The sequence below is a fragment of the Crocodylus siamensis genome, chromosome 6 (assembly GCF_052110815.1).
Source record: "Crocodylus siamensis isolate JL-2025a chromosome 6, ASM5211081v1, whole genome shotgun sequence".
NCBI classification, from domain to species: Eukaryota; Metazoa; Chordata; order Crocodylia; family Crocodylidae; genus Crocodylus; species Crocodylus siamensis.
In genome coordinates, this window is record NC_143400.1 from 15,702,622 (window position 1) to 15,725,894 (window position 23,273).

General features: G+C 49.9%; 2 protein-coding genes across 14 annotated transcripts in view; one reads left to right on the forward strand and one right to left on the reverse strand.

Annotated features, from left to right (window-relative positions):
• Positions 1-6,631: 6,631 nt before the first annotated feature.
• Positions 6,632-10,345, forward strand: PSMB4 (proteasome 20S subunit beta 4). 2 transcript variants are annotated; one of them, XM_090053565.1, is made up of 7 exons: positions 6,632-6,830; positions 7,113-7,319; positions 7,869-8,015; positions 8,848-8,929; positions 9,058-9,174; positions 9,582-9,670; positions 10,202-10,345. In XM_090053565.1, the coding sequence occupies exons 1-7, from the start codon at positions 6,685-6,687 to the stop codon at positions 10,212-10,214; spliced, it is 801 nt and encodes a 266-aa protein (XP_089909691.1). In that variant the 5' UTR covers positions 6,632-6,684; the 3' UTR covers positions 10,215-10,345. The 2 variants fall into 2 exon arrangements, with proteins under 2 accessions (XP_089909691.1, XP_089909693.1); XM_090053567.1 differs by lacking the exon at positions 10,202-10,345 and having other exon boundaries at positions 9,582-9,674.
• Positions 10,346-13,734: 3,389 nt separating this feature from the next.
• Positions 13,735-23,273, reverse strand: part of POGZ (pogo transposable element derived with ZNF domain) — a 45,076-nt gene continuing 35,537 nt past the window's right edge. For 7 of the 12 annotated variants that reach the window (XM_090053548.1, XM_090053552.1, XM_090053547.1 and 4 more), the window contains 9 exons: positions 22,400-22,500; positions 21,312-21,458; positions 20,537-20,671; positions 19,984-20,156; positions 19,120-19,260; positions 18,256-18,315; positions 17,413-17,525; positions 16,685-16,712; positions 13,735-16,576 (listed from right to left, as the gene is read on the reverse strand). In XM_090053548.1, the coding sequence (XP_089909674.1) occupies positions 15,007-16,576; positions 16,685-16,712; positions 17,413-17,525; positions 18,256-18,315; positions 19,120-19,260; positions 19,984-20,156; positions 20,537-20,671; positions 21,312-21,458; positions 22,400-22,500 (2,468 nt within the window). In that variant the 3' untranslated portion in view covers positions 13,735-15,006. The remainder of the gene's footprint in view (positions 16,577-16,684; positions 16,713-17,412; positions 17,526-18,255; positions 18,316-19,119; positions 19,261-19,983; positions 20,157-20,536; positions 20,672-21,311; positions 21,459-22,399; positions 22,501-23,273) is intronic. The other 5 variants (XM_090053549.1, XM_090053553.1, XM_090053557.1 and 2 more) reach the window with 2 other exon arrangements.

Here is a 23,273-nt window from a genome sequence, read left to right on the forward strand (position 1 = left end):
GCAGTATAGTTGTGTTATATCACTCTACAGGGCCTGTGTCCTTCTCTCCTCCCTGCCTTGCTGCAGGTTTTCTTCAAAATATTTATTTTATTTACATTATATTATAAAAAGGAGCAAATGGTACGTGGGTTACAGACTAGGAAGAGCAGCTTTCATGAGAAGGAGAGGAGATGGTGGCTACTGGAGTTGAACTGGGAAGCTGTTCAGTGAACCAGTTTCAATGAGTTTCACCCACCAGTGTAAGAGTGATGTTGTAGCTGCGATGGTCCAGAAGTCATGGGAGAGGCCAGGATTTCTTGGTGCTACCAAGGACTAAATGGGTTCATGGCACGTTGGATTTTATCCAGCTCCTGAATTCTTTCCACACAAGATAGGTGAACAGGACCCTCCTCCTTTCTGTTAGGGATCTGTTGGTCTTCCAGTAATCAGCTTTTCTTCTGTGCATTGTCTGCTACCCAGGAGAATTTCCCCCCAGGGCCTTCCTCCTGCTGCATTTCACTATGCTGTGTCTGGTTCTCAGTGGTCAGAGACCTGAGAAGAAGGTCCTGGGTTGGAAAGTTTGTCTAACTTTACCCCAGCAGCATAGCTGGTCCAATACAAGAGATCACTCTCAGAAACCCTTGCCTTTCAATCACCAGAGGATTTTTGGTCTTTCATCCAAGTCCTCATCATGGCTCAAAGGCTAATAAGAATAAAATGAGTCAATATTTTGTTCTTATCATGGCCTGGGCTATGAGGCCTTTGAAACCCTTCCTTAAAAATATAGTAGTGGCTTTCTGATGCAAGCCAAAGTCAATATTTGCAGGTATTTTGCATTGATTTGTTTTAAAAAATACGTAACTATTTCCAGTTGTTTAAAAATTGCTGTTGGGTACAGAAAACCTGTTTTAAATGTGAAGTGACAAAGATGCAAGAAACATGTATTTTTTTTCCACTCAAACACCTATAAACATTTCTTAGCCTGGCCTAGCTATCAGGAGGAGAAAAATGTTGACATTCATGGAGGCAGCAAGTCCAGACCTCAGCTTCTGATGCTTGTGAGTCCTAGGGTTTGTCTTTATAACTTCCCTATCAAACCTGAAACCACCACCAACAAATGAGCCCCTGACAAACTCCTTTTGCAACACACGCCTAAAAAATGTTGTGTGGTTATTAGAGTGGCCTCAGACACACACAGCGCTGTGCTCAGGTCTGAGACTGAGACTCTCTCTAAGCTGCTGCGGAATAGTGATTGCGTGGCATTTTTTCTTGGTGGCAGATGGGGAACATGGGGGAGGCTTTGTAGATACACCCGCAACGGAGCAGTTGTAATTGCACCCTGTAGCAGGGGCTGGTCCCTATGTACACCAGCCAACTTGATGGGACACACAAGCTTCATTTAATGCCTCTGGGATTTTGCACAGCTATTTTATTCTATGCTAGCATTGAAGAAATTCTGATTCATGGTGGAAGAGGAGAGGGGGGTTCTGCTCTCAGAAATTAAGTGCTAATACGCAGTATCACCAGGAATAGGGTTACCAGAGCTCCCCAGGATGGGCTCTGCCTGAGGAAATAGAGGACAACTGCCTCTTTTCCAAGGACCCCCACCTGTGTTATGCTGCACAAGAGGAACAGGACATGAAGGCGAATGGATGGAAGGCAAAAGGCCTCAAAGGAAGGTTGTGCTAGGCTCTGAGAGCGAGAAGAAGAGATCACTTTCCATTCTGAAAGTGTTAATAATTGACAAGCTGTGCCCACAGGAGGCACCTGAGGATTATCTGCATGCTACAGTGGGAGGAAACTGAGGCACAGATGGAGTATGAGCCCCAGCACAGTGCAGCTTTGCATCCTGTGCACCACTCGGTCAGTCCAGCATGCATCAGACGCAGATCAATGGCTTGAAGTTGCAGCAAAGCAGGTTTCGATTGGATCTCAGGGAAAACTTCTGCACTGTCAGAGCAGGGAGGCCGTGGAATAGACACCAGGAGAGGGGTGGACTCTCCATCACTGATGGAGCTCAGACAACCACTGTTCAGGGATGGTCTAGGCCGGTGGTCACCGACCAGTGGATCCCAATCCACCAGTAGAACTCAGAGCCTCTTGTGGTAGATCTTGGAGCTTCTTGGAGTTGATTCAAGGCTGGGGTGGGGGGCTGAGTGACCATGTGTATGCACCCGTGCACCCCAGCCCAGCAGGTCAGTCCATGGGGCAGGGAGGGGGTAGGCGTTTGATTGAGGCCCCCTTGGTAAGGAACAGTGCCGCAGAAGCAGGGGTAAGTTGAGTGGGGCCCCAACCGGGTGGGACTTACCTGCTGGGGAGGTGTGCCCCCAAATAATTTTTTCTCCCTTTGTCTCAATCTGTGCCCCACTTCCCTCTCCACAGACTTACCTGCTGGGTGTGAGGGAGGCAGGGGGCAGCAGTGGTGCATGGTAGATCTTGAGTTGCTTTTGCATGTGAAGGTAATCTACTTAAAAAGGTTGGAGAACACTGATCTAGGCATAGTGTTGCCTGTGCTCTACTGTGTGGATTTCCCAGGCTTCTGGGCCGTGCTGGTTGCCCCCCACCCCCTTCTGCTCCGTGTCAGGGTGTTTTTAAGCCTCCCGCAGGGGCACTGGGTGTTGGCTGCAGCCCAGGCTGGGAATGGGGACTGGGCTGTGCCAATGCTCCTGCTGGGACCAAAGCCAGAGGTTCCTGGCTAGAGGGTCTTGCTCTTCTACTTACGCTCAAACCAATGCTGCATTGGGGCCAGGAAGGAATTTTAACCCCTAGTCAGATTGGTATGAATCAGGGGGAGTTTTGCCTGCCTCTGCAGTGGGGGCATGGCCTCTACCTGGGATCTCTTGAGCGTATATCGACAATCTTTTACAGAAGCAGGATGTTGACTGCCATGGTCCCCCTACTTTACCTGTGGTAGGTGGTGTTGTGTCAGGGTTGATGGTAGTTTTACTATGAAGTTAGACTATGGATGTGCCTGTTTGGGCAGGGCTGGTCCTGCCTCAGGCAGGGGTTGGACTAGATGACCTCTTCCAAACCTACTCTTCTATGATTCACTGCCTTCAGTTCCACTGACCTTTGTCACTCCAAGTACTGGCTCCTGGGAAAGTTCCTGGCAGCAGGCCCGGCCCAAAGCGATTTGTCCCAAATGCCAGGGAAGATCTGTGGCAGAACCAGAATGCCCTTCTGTTCACAAGGCTTTGGGCCTGGGCTGGCTCTGGCTCCCTGTCCGTGCCTCCCCTGCCCTTTGAACACACGCATCTCAGCATGGAGCCCCTTTCTCGCATCCCGTGTACAGCTGTGGTGGTTGTGGGAACCCACCAAGAACCAAAACAATTTGTAACTCAGCTTGGTCCTTCAAAGGAGCCTGGCTCTTCTGATCAGCCCTGGACTTTGTCTTTTCCCTGAGTGATTCACTCAGACATGCCATTCATGAAACACACTGTCTCCAGAACTGTTTCCTCCCGCAGTAATCAGCAGCTCATTAGCTTTAATCAGATCACTCTTCTGTCACTTCTTTTTCTGTGTGTGTAGAAGGCAGAACAAAGCTTTGCAGCGGGACACATGGAGATGGGGATGTCTTTTTGCATTGTTGGCACTTCCCAGATTGAACTCACTGGCCCTTAATTGTATGCTGTGGAATTTAAAGAAGAGAACCCGAAGTGGGAGGCAGGGTGGCTGGCTTGGGGTCAAACTATCCAAAGTCAGGAGTGGGGACTGTGTGGCTTGCTGGGGGCATGTGAATGGGGACCAGGACCTTGGACCCAGAAGGGATTTGAGTCCTTGAGGTAATTCAATAGACAGCTTTGCCAGCACTGATCCATGGCATATGCCAATGTACCTAAAACCCAGAGGTTCCTGGCTAGAGGGTCTTGCCCCTCTGCTCAGGGTCAAGAAGGAAATTCAGCTTTGTACTATGTGAGTTTTTGCCTTCCTCTATACCAGGGGTATGGCCTCTTCCCTGGATCTCTCAAGAGCATTTTAACACCCAGCAGCAGGACACTGACAGCCCTCATCCCCCTGCTTTACCTGTGGCAGATTCAGGTGTGGTGCCTTGCACGTGTGCAACAGGGCTGACTGTGTAGTTTTAGGATGTGTCTGAGATGGTTTGGACAGGGCTGATCCTTCCTGGAGCCGTGGGCTGGAACAGACATGACCTCCCAGAGGCCCTGCAGCCTGACTTTTCTATGATTCTCTGACTAAAACCAACCAAGGGGCCACTGCACCAGAGAGCAGTTAATCCCCAAAGGCAAACTGCACCAATGCAAAAGCAGAATCCCTGACTCACAGTCTACTCTACAAAGCAGGGCAGCCATGCTGACCAGAAGCATGATACAAATGGCTCCTTTGGAGGGTCAGGTAAGGGTGCTGATGGGAAGGTGCTTTTTGTCACCTGGGCTGCTGCTGTTGACAAGGTGTGGAGCTACATTGGTAGCAAACCTCTTGGGGACATATATTTCTATCCAGGAGAGGGCTCTGTGGGCCAGGCTATGTCCACAGAGGCCCTGTTGCGAAACAAGCCATGAAGAAAGGTCTGTTCTTACCTAGTATTGCCGATCCCACTGTATCAAAAATCAAGAGATTTGGAATGTAAATCTTAAGATGCTATTTTTTTAAGTGTGTGTGCGCAGTTCCCAGGGCAAATGCAGCAGAGCACAGAGCCCAGCCTGCAGCAGGCAAACTGCCTCTGCCCTGCATACAAATCTGGGGGGCACATGCCCCCCATGCCTTCCCCAGTCCCCCATTCACCCCAGGCCTGCCCCACTCTCTCCCTCACCGTGGGGGCCTCAATTCCCCCCCCCCGCCACCACTTCCCTTCCACAGATTTATCTGCGTGGTACTCTCTACATGTGCCAGAAGAAAAAATCTTGAGATTTGATCTCTTGATATTAGGAAATCATGAGTCAGAGTTCATTTGACTTGGAAACTGGGAGTCTCATGACTTTTTCATTAGAGTTGGTGTTACTGCTTACCTCAATTAGGCAGCTCTGGATAAAGCTCCTAGAGGCACCTGCAGCTGAACCTGACCTGCCCCAAGGATGCCTCACCTTTACTGTGGTTTAACCCAAGGCAGGCAACAGATGTCTTTGTGCTGTGAAGACATCTGCATTTCTGCCAGCGCTGCTGCAACTCTGACTGACTTCCAGCACTTGTAACTGGGACATGCTCCTGCAGTCCACAAAGGCCAATTGTCAAGAGAAACGCAGCCAGGCCACAGCTCAAATCTAGCCCTCCTCCTTTTTCTGGTTTAACCCTGCAAGCCACCAGGGACTTCAGCTGGTGGCTTCTCCACGGAGCTGTCACCATGGGTGTGTATCTGGCACGTCATGGCCACCTGCTCGTGTGACCAGAGAGAGACCCTGCTACATGTCTACCTGGAGTGCACCAGGCTGCAGCCCCTTCACCGGCACCTCCAAGACCTGAGGTCCTGGCTGCATGTCTCCCTGCACCTTTTCATTGATGCCCTCCCCATCCACAGCCCCACCAAGTCCTGGGACCTGCTGGTCAACCTCCTCCTGGCTCTGGCCAAGCATCTTACCAGAAAGGAGGCTCTGGCTGAGAGGGTCCCTGAGGACTGCAGAGAAGCTTTTCTTGTCCCAGCTCACTCCTGTCTCTGGGCAGAGTATCGCTGGACTGTGTCCCCTGGGTCCTGGGATTCATTTGAGGGCCAGTGGGTGCTGTGCAGTGCGCTCTGCTCAGTGCCCCCCCTGACAAACTAGTTATTACTCTTTGACCTCCACTCCTGTCCCCGTTTTCATTATTATTTGTTGCAAGTAATTTGTAACACGTCATTAGTGGCTGCCTGTACTAAGTGGGGCTTATAGATTCCTTGGTGGGCATCTGGGCTGGTGTTTGCACTTGTTTGAGAGCCTGCAGGCCTGTCCAGCGTGCTCTGCTCAGCGTCCCCCCGTCTGCACTTGTTATTAGCCTCTGCCCTCCACTCCCACCCCTGCTTGGTCTTTTATTTGCCCCAAGCAACCAGCGATTGTGCCCTTAGTAGCCCCCCTTGTCCAGGGGGGCTTATAGCTCTCCTTGTCAGGCTTTGGCCCACGTCCTGGACCAGCACATCGGAGGCTGCTCTGAAGTGCAGAGCATACAGAAGGAGATGATGCGGTGGTGCAGCCACGTGGCGGGCGGCGCTGGGCCTGCAGCCATAGAAAGGGGCAGACCCAATGGCACCTGGCAGTGCTCTGCAGTCCTGGGTGCAGCCCTGACCCCGAAGGAATGTCAGTGCTGTAGGCCGAGAGGAGGGAGGCACAGGGCCCAGCTGGAGGGCACTTTGCTGGGATCTCAAGCCAGCTCGGGCTACAAACCTGGGGCTGGTGCCCAGGTGTCCCCACTCAAAACAAGTCACTTGGCTACAGCCAGCAGGGGCTGCCATGCACTCCCTCGTCGTTAGGGTCCAGAGTGAACAAGGCCCCGGGGGAACGCAGTTCCCGCATGCACGAGGCGCCGCAGAGCAAGTTGCCAGGCAGTCATGTGAGGTCGCGCCAGACTCAAGATGGCCCCCCCACACCAAGGGGGGGGGAAAGGAAGCGCCACACATAAGATGGCTGCTCCCGCCGAGGGGCAGGAATTTGCTTTTCCCAGAAGCGCCACGCTCAAAATGGCGGTGCTCGGGGACGGTGCCTGGCAGGGGTCATGTGGCGGCGGCGCATGCGCGTGGTGGAGCTGAGCCGGGCCGCGCCGCGCCGCGCCGCAGTGACTAAGATGGAGGCCGCAGGGATGGTGCCGTGGGTCGGGGGCCGCGCTCCTGGCCAGCTCTGCGCGCTGCGGGCCGGGCCCGGGCCGGGGCTGCAGCTGGACCTGGACCTGGAGCTCCAGGCCGGCGGCGGAGATCCGCTCACCAGGACGCTGTGAGTCTGCCTGGGGGGTGCTGACAGGGAGGTGTTGGACGGGGTGGCAGGAGGGGTGCTGTGGTTGGGGAGGTGTTGGCCGGGGGTGAGGGCTCTGTTGAGGGCACTATGGGCCATCGTGGCTGCCCTGGGCTGGGCGCAGGGGCAGGTGTGGGTGTGTGGGGGGTCGCAGGCCCGGTCTCCTGAAGCCCAGCCTCTCGCACGGTGCTGGGCTCCAGGGTGCGGTGGGCGGCAGTCGGGTGTGGCCAAGCCAGCGTGAGCAGAGGTGTCTCCTGCCCCTAGGAGCCCCATGGTGACGGGCACCTCAGTGCTGGGTGTGCGGTTCGACGGTGGCGTGGTGGTGGCAGCCGACACACTGGGCTCCTACGGGTCTCTTGCCCGCTTCCGCAACATCTCGCGCATCATGAAGGTGAATGACAACACAGTGCTGGGGGCGTCCGGAGACTATGCCGACTTCCAGTACCTCAAGCAGGTCATCGACCAGATGGTGTAAGTGCTGTGGGTCAGGGTCCTGCTGTGCCAGGCGCTCCTGGCCCCACGCTCTGGAGCCCTGTGGCCATTGTTCACCCGGAGGGGCCCCGTTGGCAACTCTCCCCTGCCTTAAATTGAAATGTGCAGTAATAAAATTGGAGCAGATTCTTGCCCCTCTCACCAGTGGCTCCTCAGACATCTCCATCTGTTGCTGTGACACCTGTTTCCACCTGTTGGGTCTCATGCCCATCCTGCTCAGCCAGCTGTGTGCCTCCTGGCTCCAAGCCTGGCCCGGGGCAGAGGTGTTATGCTGCGCTGTCGAGTTGTGGCTTTAAATCTCTCATCAGCTCAGTGCTGAGTCTGTCTCTGGGAGAAGTCCGTCTTTGCTGGCCCCTGGGTCTTTGGCTGATGAACTCTGGTACGAGTTGCCTGTGCCGACAGGCTGGTCGGGGCTTAGTGTGTGGCGCCTCTTCCTTTTCCTGGCAGTGAGCGGGGCGGGCAGCAGTTGCATGTATGCAGGCTGGGTGGTTAGTAGCTCTTTCTGAGTGGCATCAAACTTCCCCCTAGAATTGATGAGGAGCTGCTGGGTGACGGGCACAGCTACAGTCCAAAAGCCATTCACTCCTGGCTGACCCGAGCCATGTACAGCCGGCGATGCAAGATGAACCCGCTCTGGAACACTGTTGTTATTGGAGGCTTCTACAACGGCGAGAGGTGAGCCTGGCCTGGGTGCACGGCATCCCCACTGTGATGGTGTTGCTGTGCTGTGGGAGCCAGCTGATCTTGCTCATGGCTTGAACCAGGAAGAGCCAATGCAACAAGTGTGAAGTGCTGGGGGAGCTGTTTGGAAAGGTGATGCGGTGTCTCGGAGTACCAGTCCTGTCTCTCTGACTGGGCCTGAACCTTCTTGCAGTCAGTGTGACAGCCCCCAGGTCTGCCCTCCCTTCCCCTGCTTGGATTTTTCAGCCCTAGCTGCACACAGTTGCCTTAACTCGCATGTGGAGCTACATCTGAAAGGGCCTCATTTGTGCACAGGCCTGGCCTGCCGGCTGGGAAGAATAAAGTGAGCACTCAGTGCCCTGCCTTCCCTATGTACCACTGGCTATGTAGGACAAGGCTTGCCCCAGATGAGACAGCCTGTGTTTCAGACTTGCCTTTACTGTTTGGTGACTGTTTCCCAAACCATTTCAGGGAGGAGCTGGCTTTCATGGTATCCATGCACTTCTTGCATATGAACAGGCCCACTCTGATCCAACCTGTCAGACAGGGAGCACCTGAGTTCTGCTCAGAAAGCACCTGGAGGGGCAGGGGGGAGGGGAAGCAGCAGGCTTGGAGGCCAGAAATCCCTCAGTCCAGCAGGGTGATGTGTACTGCAGTTGTCCTGCCATTGAGGGGCTGCAGCCAGGGAGGTAGGGGCAGGGGCAAAGGGGCTGACTCACTGCTTAAGCTGGTATTGGACTTTCTTTCATAAACTGGAGCCAGGAATGGCACCACATCCCATGGCCCCGGCACAGGCAGTAACCAGTCTCCCACGGTCTGTGTTCAGTTTCCTAGGTTATGTGGACATGCTGGGTGTTGCCTATGAAGCCCCTACACTGGCGACAGGGTATGGAGCTTATCTAGCTCAGGTGAGTGCTTTGGGGCAGGGAGTGGGAGGCCCAGGCTTGAGGCCACATCCTAGGTCCGCTAACCAGCCTGGAGTAGCTGCAGCTTCAGGCCAGTGCTGCCTAGTGCTTGAAGGTCTGTTTTTCTTCAGCCACTGATGAGGGAAACTCTGGAGAAGAAACCCATCCTGACCAAGGAGGAGGCACAGGACCTGATTGAGCGCTGCATGAAAATCCTCTACTACCGGGATGCCCGGTCGTTCAATCGAGTAAGTGTCCTGCTTTGGGTGGGCTGGGCTGGCACCAGCTCTTGGGCATCACCGCAAGTCACCTTCGGGCACAGTACATTACCCTCTTGGCAGTTTCTGTCTCCAGCTTCATAGCTACTGAGGCATCACACTGTCCCAGAGAGAAGTGGAGGCTATGTGGGCTTATGGAGCCTGCCAAACTGAGGGGTCTTCTGGAACAGGGCCATGAGGTACTCGGTGCTTCAGCTAACTGCATAGGATTGTGTTGGGTGCAGACCACAGAGCACAGGTTGAAAGTCAAGTGAACTGTTCTGCTGAAACAACTTCCCTGGTCCTTTTTGTGATGACATCTCTTTGGGCCCTAACACATCAATTTGCCTGTCATTCTGACCACACCTGCAAATTCTTGCTGTTATTCTTCTTTACAGTTTCAAATTGCCGTTGTAACAGAGAAAGGAGTGGAAGTGGAAGAACCTCGCTCCCTTGAGACCAACTGGGAAATAGCACATCTCATCCGGTAACATTTGCTAAAGCTCACAGGCTGCATTGAGCTAGACTGGTGTCTTCATCCTGCCTCCTTGGGATCAGCCTTTAGGAGCCACGTGCAAGCAGTGTTTTGTAATGGTGGTTGGGTCTCTGCCTGAATTGGTGGAGGGCTGTGTTGCACCTTGCAGACAAACCAAAATAGATAGTTTTAGCCAGGATGCCTGCCTGGCTTGGGATCTGGGCAGGACCTGAGGCCAGAGTTCCTAGCTGTGGCCAGCAGGGGGAAGTATCTATTCTAGAAAAGTGTCTTTTGCACCAAAGGGAAGCTTCTGAAACCTATGCTGAGTTGAGTGGCCTTGTCTGCAGGGCCTGAAGACTCTGGCCTGGAGCCCTCTGGAAGTGGGAAGGGTTTTGCCCAACTCCCCTACCAGCTCATTTTCCACTTACCAAGGACAAGCTGGTTATAAGTTGACCTAAAATACTCTAACTCAGCTTTTGGGCATATTGATGGTGACTGCATTCTGGCTGTTGAACACCCTGCTATTGTGATTCCTTCTTGCAGGGGCTTTGAATGAGCACTGAAGAACTACTCCAGGCTGACAGCTCTGCACTCTCCCTTTGCATCCTATAATCAGTTATTTCTACTGATGCTGTACTGCACCTCGATGTAGAAGTTTTGTAAATGAAGTAAACTTGTTGAAACATGTTGGCTTCTTTGCATTGTCAAGGCTGAGCTGTGCTTTGTGGGACATGAAGCTGGGTGTATACAAAGCTAAGTCAAGCTACAGCCCAAAACGTTGGAGCTTTTGAGGGCTCAGAGAGAATTAGGCATTTCTGCTGCTGCGGAGCCATTCGCTATTTTCCCAGCTGGTTGGGGCAAGAGCGGTTGGCCTTGAGCCTTTTTAGAGCAGCCCTGTCGGATGCAACCTTCACAATTACCTGGGCTCATCTGTGTATGTCTGCTACTACCTTACATATATGCCCTGTATGCGCAGCAGCTTCCCGTGTTCTTCTCCCTGCAGAGCTGCCCCCATCCAGAAACACCCCCCAAATGTGCAGACATGAGCATGGACCAACCTTGCAGCCTTGGGCTCCTTGTCTTTCCATCTAGCGGCTTTTACTTGGGGCTGTCCTGCCTCTCTTGAGTGTGCAGCCTCCATTGCTCTTCCCACCAGAGGGCTTTACAGTGCACCTATAGCTGAGTTCAATTCCACCTTTCCAGGAAGACAGGCTTTGGGCTGTGACTGAGTTCTGTTCTAGCAAGAATAGAGAACTTCCTCTTCTTTGCAAATTCCAGGTGTGGTAGAAGTGTCCTCTGCTAAGCCTGTGCAAAAAGACTGGTATCAAGTCTCAAGATCTTTCAATGCTGGCTTGTAATATACTTACAGCAAGAAAGACTATGACAGAGGTAGGTCAGGGAGCAGAGCAGCAGATCTAGCTGGGAAGGAGAACAGTGACACTAGGGGAGATAAATTTGCAGCACAACTACCAAAAAGAATGATCCATACCAGACTGAAATTAAGTGGTAAGCTGCCTGCTAAATGTTTCAGAGTGTGTCCCAGTAATCCGTACCTGTGCTCATGGACCAGGCCTGTTGCTGCTGCTATTTAGAAGCAACTGCAGGCACTCCAAACTCCCAGGGAAGAGAAGAGGCAAGGACTGACAGCAGCTGGGTTAGCTGTTAGAGCAGCACTTTGACCTGAAGCTGCTAATATAAGGGTCTTGCTTTTTCTTTGACAGCCAGTTCCAGCTCAGTGATGTGATTTGTACCAAGAGGTTACACAGGGCAAAATTTAGCCCGACACTTCAGTGCTCTCGGGTTTGCCCGGTATGTGCAGTAATAGGTCCTGTTCTTAAAGCAGTGTTGCTCTTAAATAGTGTGTTACTTGCGGGCAGCCGGGGGTAAGAGAGTGCTTTGGGATGCTCTCTCTCTGCTGCCTAGGGTATCCTGGCATTCACCACGTATTGTAATAGCATCAAGCAGTTTACAATAGCTTGGCAGGGCCAGAGGCCTGGTAGGACTATGGCAAACAGTACTTTAGTTGAGACCAAATTACCTTCAGGATGAGATGTAAGCTGAGAGGCAAAGCGCTGGGTCTCTGCAATTCATTCACATCCATGGAAATGGGTGCTTACAGCCACTCAGATACTGGGTACCAGACGGTGTCACCAGTTACAGAAGAAACAGACCCATGAGTTCAGACCCTGGTGTGTAAAAGGCTTGATTTCACCTTTAAAGCCAGTTTCAGAGGTAGAAAAAGCAGATTTTAATGGCAAGCTACCCCTTTCTACCACCTGTAACACTGGCTAACAGCAGCGAAACCTTTTCCTCACAAGGAAATGTTCCTATTTCTCTATGGTAGAGTTCTCCATGGTGTCCATCTCCCATCACATTTAAATGCTATCCAGATAAACTGTGCAAAGGCGGCTCACACAACAAGGGTTGCTGGGGTAATCCTCACAGCAACCCTGAAGGATAGCTGCTCAGTCACCTCTCCATGAAAAACCTGACAAGCACGTAAAGCCAATGTTTTCCCAGCTCAGGTGCCTGCAGGAGAGAGGAGTTTGATGCCTGTCTTAAATCCCCAAGGGACTTAGCCAAAGCCAGGATTAGGGCTGGAGTGGCTGGCTCCTCTCCCAGTGCTCAGATCCAGCCTCTAGTGCAAACACCACCAAATTGTATTTAAGAGCTGCCGCCAGCAATTTAGCTTGTAGTTAAGACACAAAAATTATTACCTTGGAAGGGTAAACACTGGGTCAGTCAATCTGATAAGCTGAAAAGCATTTCCATTTTCACATTTCATCCTGCATGTTGCCAGTCTTCTGGCTCTCATCCCTCACTAGTCCAAGAGCTCCTATTAATGGGACAAGACCTTGGAAGGCTTCACAAGAGAATGTCGCCTCAATGGGCAGGATGATGAAGACGCCAAAGCATTTGAAATATAGCATGTTTTAGATTTAAGTTGCTTTTCCCCAAGGTGGGAGCAGACATGCTGGGCTGCCACTCTTTAGGAACAGCAGGCACGCAACTACCCTACGTAGATGCTCGCACACTGCACATACAACTAGCACTGCAGTGTTTCTATCCTTTGAGGGATCCCGCCTTGTGTGTCTGGCCCACTAAGGCTAGGAACAGATGTTGTGTTTATCCCTGGGCAAGTTATGCCTGTTCATCCTGGAACAGAAACATCCCAGGATTGGCACCTGAGGTGAGTGGCTGAATGTGCTGCTGCTTTTCTGCCACTGATTCAGTGATGCAACTCCAGGATAACTGTTCAGATACACTTTCTGATGCCCTGGGATGAATTGTTACTACTATTTGGCCCACCAGCTTCTTTAGGATTTATCCCAGAATCATGGACACAGACATCTAAACACTTGCACTTTGCCCTGGGATAAGATGGTTTATCCCAGGATAAATGTGATGTCTGCTTGTAGCCTAATGTAGGAAGAGGATAGTAACAAAATGTAATTACATGCACTTATACAATGGAGCGATGCCTTGGCAGGGACATCTTTTAGAAACAGATTTAGCCCTGTGATCATCCTTCACAGATCTGCTTCCATTTCATTCAAAGAAGAGGTCTTTGCCAGTGTCTGAGACTCACAAAGGTTTAAACCCTCGTTCCGCAATGCGGGAGTTGCCCAATAACGATGAACGGCAGTGAGTAGATTTGTACATTAGAGTATTTTTATTTATGATTTTCAGGCTTTTATTTAAAAAAGAAAAAGACTCCAAATGCGGACAGCAGGCTGTTCCAAGGAACCCAAACCCGCTTACAGGGAATGAGTGGCAACGAGGGGGCCTCCGAGGCAGGAAGGAGCAGGCTCACCCCACAGATGGATGACATGTAAACACATTTAAATTACTATCCCATCTCTGGGCTTTCCCAGGCCACACAGCTATCAGGAATCCCTTCACAAGCGGTAGAGGGTGTGCAAACAAACCCCAGCAGGCCGTCCAGCTTCCCCGACAGCACTGCGCCACACGGGGAGCAGAGGAGCTGGGGAGTTGCTTGTAGCACAATCCGCAGCTTTACAGTCATATTCACAAGAGTTAAATACTTCTCCGTAATAAAAACGCATGTTTATAAATCCATTTCCCTGGTTTTATTAAATGTTCCACTTATGTACAGTTTAAAGATGAACCATTTACAGGTCTGCACACGCTGCCTCCTGCTTTCCTTAGGTGCTAGGGAAAGGTCTCAGAAACCTCTACGGAAACAGAAAGGAGCAGGTGCCTCTGATTTCGGTATGTCAAAATGCTTCTGGCTGATACCATAATACATACAATTAAAAAACCCTCAAACATGCAAATTGTAGAAAAATTTAAGCTGGCAGTGAAAAATAAAAACAAACGTCTTCCTTTTGTGCACGTCACAGTTTGTTTCATTAAATCAGATTTCTAATCCTAAGGAACGTAGTGTCTGATGCCACTGGTTAAAGCAGGTTTATCAACTACTAGGAGTTTAAAAAGGTCAACGTTTAATGGTCCATACAGTTTTTAGCTCCCATCTATTGTACAGGAAGATCAAGACAGACTTGATCTTCCTCTTCCGTCATGTACCCTCTGTCAGTAATTCTTTGGAGCAAGGTGGGTGCCAGACAGTTCCCTGGTGGAGGAACGAAGCCGTCACACTCGGGGTCTCCCTGTTGTCAGAAAGTCAGCTTAGAAATAGGAGGCTGGTCTTAGCACTGCACCTCAACTCCCAAACTGTGGATCTCGGTTCAACCCCAGTTTAAATACTAATGGCTCCTAGGAACCGCGGCTGGCATTGAACAGGCAGCATTCTATCGCTTGTGTTTTAACCCCCTGTGTCAAGACTCACAAGCAAATTAATTGTTTTTTTTTTAAAAAAAAGAAAAATCCCAAATCTTAATGGCCGATTATAGAAGTTTTCACACATTAAAGCAATAATTCATATCTAAAGTTACCACAGAAACCTAAATCTCTGGGTCAAGTGTTAAAAAAAATCTGTGTTAAGACAACCAAAAAATTTATATACTGGTTCATTAGCTACATATTTTTTTTCCTTTCTTTAGAAATGGTCACATTGACGATGTATAATTCAAAACATTTCTGCACAATAAAACAGAAAACTATGATACAGTGAGGTAAAGAAAACGCAAAAATATTCACCCACAATATATCTTCAGAAAATACCAACACAGTGATTTTTCTTTTTCTTTAAAAAAAAAGAAAAGAAAAAAAAAAAGCACAAAACTTATAAATGAACAGCATAAATGGCTATTAATCTGATCGCCTATGAATTTCCTAAGCCCACGAATCCACAGGGAAGTGTAATGGTCTCATCCAACATTTAGTTAAAAATAACCCTTTCCGGATCATGATTCTCAGATCAGTGCTCACATTTCCATCAGATCCAATTCGGCGTCCTCAAAGCCGTAGAAGGACTCAGTCTCGCTTTCCCCTTCGAACAGCTGGTGGAGGATCTCTGGGTCGGCAGACTCCTCGGCCTGAGCCCTATCCTGGAAGTTGGCATCTTCATCCTGCTGCTCATTGTTCAGCTTCAGCTGCTCCTCCAGCGAGGCAATCAGCTCCTCCTGCATGTCAGCGTTGCGCGTGGGGGAGTTAGCTGTGCCATCGGGGCCAGGCAGCACGCTGGCCACCAGGAAGGATTGCTGCACCAGTTCAGGGCAGTCGCTAATGACCTCCAGCACCTCCGCCAGCCAGCACAGAACCAGCTGGAGGAGAATGTCTGAGTCGCAGGTGGAGTCCGCCATCTCCTTGGCTTGCTCTTTCCACTTTTTATGCAAGAAGTTTTTCACAGTCCTTTTTATGCAAACATCCAAGGGTTGGATTTTGGAGCTGCAGCCAGCTGGGACCACAGCGGGCAGAGTGCTGGAGGTGCTCAGCAGGGAAAGGACTTCCTCGGAGAGGTGCGTTCGGTGGCAATCCAGCACCAGCATGCCCTTGCTGTTCTGGCACTCTGTGTGCTTCTGCCACACTCTGGTTGACCATAGCTCCATGATTTCGTCATCGCTATATCCGTTCTCCTTCGCTTCCAAGATAATGGACTCCGGCACATTGGCGGGCTGATTCACATGCCCCCGGAAGAACACCAGTGTGGGCAGCACGCTCCCGTCAGCCAAGATAGTGAGGACAACATCGCACCAGGGCTCCCCAGTCCCCACAGTCTGCAAAGCATTCTCCTTGCGGTCATCGCTGCTCAGTACCTCCACATCGAGGAAGAGGGAGATCTCATCAATGGCTGCGATCATGGAGAGTGGCAGGTCCTGGGTGTGGATCTGCCGCTGCACAAACTCAATGAAGCAGCTGGCGTTTTCCTCCACATCTTTGGGGAGAGGGTGCGCCACGGCCCGGCGGGTGTGTGTGCTGAGGTTGTGCCGCAGCATGAACCTCACTGCCCACTCATAGGAGATCTTGAAGCCCCCCTCAAGGGAGCGCCCAATCTTGGTGGCCTTCTGGAAGAGAGTCTCCTCATTGATGGGGAGCTGCTGCTCTCGCTGTGTGAGGACCCATTCTGCCAGCTTCTCCTCTGCCTCCAAGCTGAGGTACTTGCCCTCGGACAAGGAGGCCAAGTTCTCTTCTTGGAAGGCCTGGAACCTCCGCAGCCAGCGCTTGATGCGGCGCTGCGGGTTGCGGAAGTGCTCGGCTGCCTGTTCCGTGTTGCAGCACAAAGCAAACAGTACGACTCGGAGCTTTTTCACGGAGAGCTGCTCCTTTTTGCTCGCTGGTTCTGGCTCCTTTGCTGGCTGTTCATCCTCCTGATCATCAATATTTAAGCACTCTCCCTCCTGACTGACCACAGGTGTGTTGCATGCTACTGGCACTGCTTCAGACTCCAGCTCATCCTTCTCAGGTAACGGAGGCTTTGTTTTCACAGTAGCAGCTTTAGTTGGGGAATAGGTGGGGCACGTATTCTTCGGGCTTTTGTCCTGGGGCTGGCTGTGCCTGAGAAAAACGGAACAAAACCTTCTCAAAGCAAGAAAAAAAAAACATGGGGGGAAAAAGGAGGGACTTGAATGGTTTATGGCAGGTGAGAGATGGCAAAGTGCTTACCTGGCATGTGAAAGCCAAGTTGGCCCTGCTGGACAAAACACTTGGGTTAGCAAATAGGAAGTGGAGTCAGCATGCACAGAGAAAAAGGCATTTTCTAATCTCGCACAGCCCACATGACCTCACACAATCTCAAGGTGCGGTGCAAACACATATCACATATGCCCGGACTCATTCAAACTCACGTACAGTTTTTCTGACACTGAAAGGCAGCCAGCTGCCTCTGGCTGGAACACAACAGCTGTTTACAATGCACAGCAATGTTAGACAAACAGCCAAGAGAAGAAGAGAAACACTGGGTCCATGTGAAGTCACAGGATGACATCAGCAAGGCTGAGGGAAGTCAGGTAGGCTGGGCTTTCCCAGCTTGCTGTGGGCAGCATCCCTACTTCTACTTAAGGTGACAGCTGTGACAAGTGCCAGGATGTGGATTTCCAATCCTATCCAGACTGCAACTTCTGCAGCTGCACAAAGCCTCAGGGTGCTCCTCAGCAACACTGTGCATGTAGCTGTCTCCAGTGTGATCTACAGCACAGCTGAGAGTGATCCAGCTGTGGCCATAGAAGGCAGCTGGGCAAAGCTGGTAAATCTGTCAACACCACAGATCTCCCTCATGATTTCCACAGAAGCCACACATGGCGTTACGTCTGGGAGGCATTCAGTGTGTTGTCCCTGAATTAGTATCACACCACCAAGAGCTGGGATGTTTCTGCTCCAGCTCACAATCTTACCTCTGAAAATAATGTTACTGAACTCATGGGAGGGATTGAAGACCAGATGCTTGGCCATCGCATCGCCTTCAGATGTTAGAAATAGGCAGGAGGAGCAGGCCAGTTTTACACCACTACAAGCAGGAAGAGAAGTGTGTGATTAACAGCTCCATTGCAAGTTGTCTCCCACAAACAATCTCCATGAACTAACAGGTGAGGACCCAGAGCCAAACTCCACCCTCCTGTGCAGGTGTGCCAGGCCCCCAGGGCTGATCTATCCCCAGGTAGTCCCTGGAAGTTGCTGTGACCTGGTGTTCTGCTCTGCCTAAAATGTTTTCCCTGTACTGACTAAGACAAATTGGTAGGGGTCTACTTAACTCACAGTGAGACAAAGCAAATTTTGTGGCTTGGTTGAGGCACAAAGAACAGATTTTGTGGGTCTTTCCAGGTGGCCCTGCCCCTCACTGCTGATTGGCAGGGGCATATACTGTATAAAAGCAAATTCACTTAGCAGACAGTAACTCTCAATCATGTGATCTATGGCTGCAGCAACTGTCGCATTGTCTCTGTATTGCAGTAAGTACTGGGATGTTCTAAACAGTGTATTATATGAATAATACACTGGGGTTTTTTAGGTTGATTTTGTAGGAAATCACAGCAATGCAATATTTCCTAGCTATCATAGACAATACCGTTTTTTGCAGTTTTTGTGAAAACCGTGAAACCATGAATTAAGTAGACCCCTACAAACTGGACGTTTCTAAGACAGTGAATGAGGAAGGGAAATGGCAGAGGGAGGAGATCAGAAAAATAATGCCCTCCAGATTCTCCAGTAACCAAGAAAGGAATCATGCTTTGCATTACCAAGCCGTGTAGTTCTTAAACAAAGCCAGGTATTTTGGACTCTTCCGGGGGACGTGGTTGCTGCAAGACAAACCCCCCCCAAAAATTATTAGGAGGACCAGAATTATTCTACCTAAGAGAAGACAAACATGCTCAAAAGGGCAGCACATTTGTTCTGGGAAAGCCGATTCTGTTTTAACAATGTTCTGTTATAAATTCATCTACCTTCCAACGAGTGGTTCAGGAAAGTCCCCCATTCTAGATTCAAGTGCTTGATCATTTGAAAATGCCCTGGCTTCGGCTGTAATTGGGCTATACCCATGCACCATGCTCTAGGATCTCCATGTGAGCACAGTAAAATCCTGCTTTTACTACAAGATAAAACATCAACCACATCTTTACAGTGAACACTATATTGAAAGCGGTGACAGAAGCCAGGCAGCAATACACCAGCTCTGGAAGAAAAGTCAGCTGTTTGCACTGAAGAGTAACTAAGCTCACAACTGAAAGGAGAATGTCAGTGTTTCCTGAGCTGGGAGAATGTTTATCATGATAGACCTGAGCAACAGCACAAAACCCTGCCAGGGAAGAGAAGTGTGCTTACTCGTCCCAGAAAGAAGCTGCAGTGGGTATTTCTAAGTGAATGAAAAACCTTTTATTGTAAGCTGTGAGAGTCCTCACATGATCTGAACTCCAGTACGCTCAGCTCCCATCCCGTTAATACTAAACATTTTTACCATTTGCACCGGCGTATAAGAAACCCACCACCAACCTCTGGGCTCAAACATACCGGGGCAAGTACAAAGCTATATGCCCCACTGCTAGTGAATGGGAAAGTAGGTGCCCCCCCCGCAACACTCCAGAACAAGTGTCCCTAGCACCTACTTGATCATGTGGTTGGCGTAAGCTCTGGAGCAGCAGGTGCTGTAGCGGCACAACGAGCAGTGAACGTAGGTAGGGAAGTGGTTGGGGAAGTCAGGGATTTCAAAGCTGCATTCCAAGCAGGTCTGTCTCCCCAGGACGCTCCTGTGGACAAAAGGGGACATTCCTGTCAGTGCCTGTACAGCAAGCTCAGGGAGGCACAGAACTCAGCAGCAGATAGTGGAGACAGTCACTGACAAACGCAAACTGGCAGAACAATTTGCAGTCAAAATCATCAGTTTTGCCCTATGACTACCTCCCTAGCTACTCAGCCTGCCTCACTGTCAGGCTCTTGCTCCCAATTGGGACAGTCTGGCTAGGAGTCACTCTCCGAGGCCTGACACTCAAATGCAATGGCCTCCTCTCTCCTTGGAGATGAAGATCCCGTTAGGAATCAGCCACACAGATTTGCTGTGGAGGCAGAAATTAGCAGCTCCAGCCATACACTGGAGTTACTGCTGTGTTGACAAGGATGGTTAATCAGGGGAAGTAGTAGTCTTGGTAGCTGTTTCACATTGCTCCTACTGCAGCAGCAGCGAAGAGGCCTTATTACCCAGCACTAGTGTTTGGCCATGATGGGATCCACAGAACCCCTAAGGAGGGGTCAGAGGAATGGAGAGGATCACCTGGGCTCTGTTTTCTCAGCATTTGCCTTAATCCTTGTCTGGGAAGTCAGATTCTCTTGGTAGGAGGGCTCTACTTGGCAGTGACAAACCAAAACTACCCAAGTACCAAGGAGTGGCTCTGCCACTAGCGGTGGCCTAACAAAAAACTGACTACATTTCCTTCAACCACCTTTTAGTTTGAAACTTAGCCAAAAGTTCTGACATTTTCTTGACTGCTCTCTTCTGGATGTTCCTCTGGACAGGTGGACACAGGAAGATGGGCTGCGGGTCCGTAGAAGATGCCAGCGGAGTGGCTTCCTGCACAGCGCCCTGTGGCATGTCATTTGAAGATACTGGCACTGTCCGTGGCTGTCCTCTAGATGCCCTGATTGTAACCTGCAAAGGACAGGCAAAAGCCACATTGTAAGACTCTTGGTGCCTACTGATCTCTCCTTCGCCTGCTCATCTCTTGTGTAGCGCATCCCGCCCACAGAATTCAAGTGTTACAACTGACCTCTGGGTCATCTAGTTCAACCCTCCACAAGAATGCAGGGCAGGGTGTTCCTATACTATGACCAGATAAAAGCATGTCAAGTGAATGGAAGGGACAGGAGAAATCTCTCTATTCAGATAAAATGTGGACTTGAAATGCTACGTATCCTTCAAACACTTTTTTTATTGCTGGCACTCTGGGTGGATGCACTGACACTGAGTCTGCAGAGGTGCTCCAGGAGAAAGGGAAAGAAGAGTGGCTGTTGTCTACATGGATCCCTTACCTTGGTTCCAGGTTTCAGGCCTTCTAACTGCTTGGGCTTCCGGAAGGTTTTGTGATGCTGCAGCTTGTGTTCGATTTTATCCTTGGCAAACAAGAATTGCAGCCGACACTTGTTGCAGTGATAGACACTCTTCTTCTAAATCAGAAGAGAATGAAATGTACTTCCCCTGGCAAACTGTCCACAGCCCATCCAGCCCCATGCTTGAGAATCCCTTTGCTGGCAGCCAATCCAGAAGGTACCAACAGCCAAAAGGGCCACTAGAAGTGAACTCTCACCCTCTAGCCGGAGAAGGGTTTAGTCCCAGCCAGTGCTAAGGCACACTGGCAGAGCAGAAGATTGAGGCAGCTTGCCCTGCTGATGCCCTGCCAAACCTTGCTCTGCAGGTAAACAAAAGGCTCACAGAGCTGTCAGCCACACGTCAGTCAGAAACAATGACTTAAAAAAACCCCAAAACCTTAAGCATGTTCCAACTACTCCCACACAAAAGATGTTGCTGTTACACCAACAGATAGGGACATAGAGAACTCAAAGCTGTAGGAAAGGGCAGTGTGTCAATGCTGAAATGTTTCTCAAATACAAATTTTTGAGAAGGGCACCTAGAAGTTAATGCACTGACACAGACCCACTACACATGCTTTGGGAATTAGTTTGTAACAGAGGCAAGCAAAACACTTAAGCACCTGCTTAACCTTAAGCACGTGCTAAACTCCCATGATAGTCACTGTGAGAAAGACACTCTGCCAGGATGGCAGCCTCCACGCAGCACGGGGGTTACCTGGTGCCTCATGAAATGCTGCTGGAAGGCATTGCCATTCTTGAAGACCTTAAGACAGTAAGGGCAGAGCAGGTGCCGGGTGTCCTCATGGATCATTCGGAAATGGCTATCCACTTCAGAGTACAGCGACGACCGATACTGACAGACCTGGGGGTGCACAAAGGCATACTCTAGCAGCTATTGTCATGTCCACCACCACAGTAGGCTGGCCTGGCCTCACTGTAACATCTGAGTACCTACTATCCCATACCCATTTTCCATTACCAAATCAATCAGGCCTTGTTGGAAGTAAGGAGTAAGGGAGATCTAACAGTGATCAGTTGGTCAGTCTAGCTAGGTTTATACATGACAATAAGTGCAGCTTCCGAGTGCCTAGCCAGTAGCTGGCTCTTAAACGCCTCTCCAAATGTTCTCAGTCATGATACAAGACAATATGATGAGACAAGTCACGTGAGGGCGTAGGGGAAATCCTCAGACTTTCCACATTGAAAGAGCTCCATACAAGGCTAAAACCAGCAATTGTACTTTTCAGAGAGACTACACGTACCTGAAACAAACAAGGACCTAAATCTGGAAAAGACCGCTCTTTCAGATGGTTAGCAGATGGCAGTCAGTGAAACTATTCCCATCCCCTTTTGTTTAGTCATCCCCTTAAATGGAAGGAGCATCAGTGCCAGTTTTGTACTGGGCACAGTGAAAAGGAGTTACTGGAAAGTGATGGGATCAGACTGAAGAGCAATATACTCAGACACTTAAAAAACCCAGCTTTTAGAACTTGCTGCCTTGGAAGAGTTTGTAACCGAGAAGTTTTTTCTTCATCTCCCATTTGTGGGGCAGCACTGGGACCTTTCTGAGGCGGTGCAGAGCTGATGCAAGCATTGACAGCACAGCCTCACCTCCAGAGGGATGGACACACAGCTTCTGTGGCAAAGTAACCAGTTTCCAGGCCCTGGGAGTGACCCACGAGGCCTTTCTCCCCAAGCACAGAGTCCAGTGGGACCAGGCCTATACCTAACTCTTTTGGTGAAGAATACTAGATCTCCTCTTGGACATTACAGCAGAGCACTGCACTCAGAGTTATGCAATACCTGACAAACATAGGGCATTTCTCCTGGCTTGTGGGTATCCTTCATGTGCTGCAAGAACATTGGCTCACTCTCAAATGCCCACTCACAAATCTTGCATTTTGCTGTTACAGGAAGGAAAAATGAAATAACTGTTAGAAAAAGAAAAGCTCAAGCCAGACCACAAAAGTTGTTGCAAGGGGGTTTGATATTTCATAATGTACTGTATTTTCTTATATACAACATGGATTTTTCCCCAAAATCAGCCCCCCAAAATTGGGGTGTGTGCATTAAGTGGGTAAGATGATTTTCTGCTCAAAGTTGGAAGCAACATGGTTTGATTTCCGCTTCACAGTGCAGCAGCTTTGATTACTGTTCAGGCAGCTGAGGGAGTCAATTGACTTAATGACTCATTGTTCTTCACTCTTACTGGTGTTAACCATCAATCATCTCTCCTTTTTAACGGTCTCTCCTTTTTAATAGTCTTGCTGTTCCACTAATCAAACTAACTGTTCTTAGGCAATTTGCTGTCCGCTAGCTGCTCTTGGTCTCTCAATTTGAGAGTCTCTAGCTTACTATTTTTAGCTCTTTTCAAAATTACAGATCCACTCATGGAGACCAGTTTTCAACAGCAGCTAGTTAGTTATGCAGGAAAGGTTTCCTTAAACTTCAGGAAAACTCTGTCCCTGCTCTATGCAGCTATAACTGGAAGAATCCTTTTTCTTAATTCTGACTTTCAAAAACAAGGTGTATCCTATATTTGGGTATAATCTATGTGAGAAAAATATAGTAATCCCTTTGAAGGAAGCAGACATGTTTCTGACACTCATCTGTGAGCTGGGACATACAGTTTAAAAATAAATCTATCTTACTTATTTTCTAAAATACATTGTACATA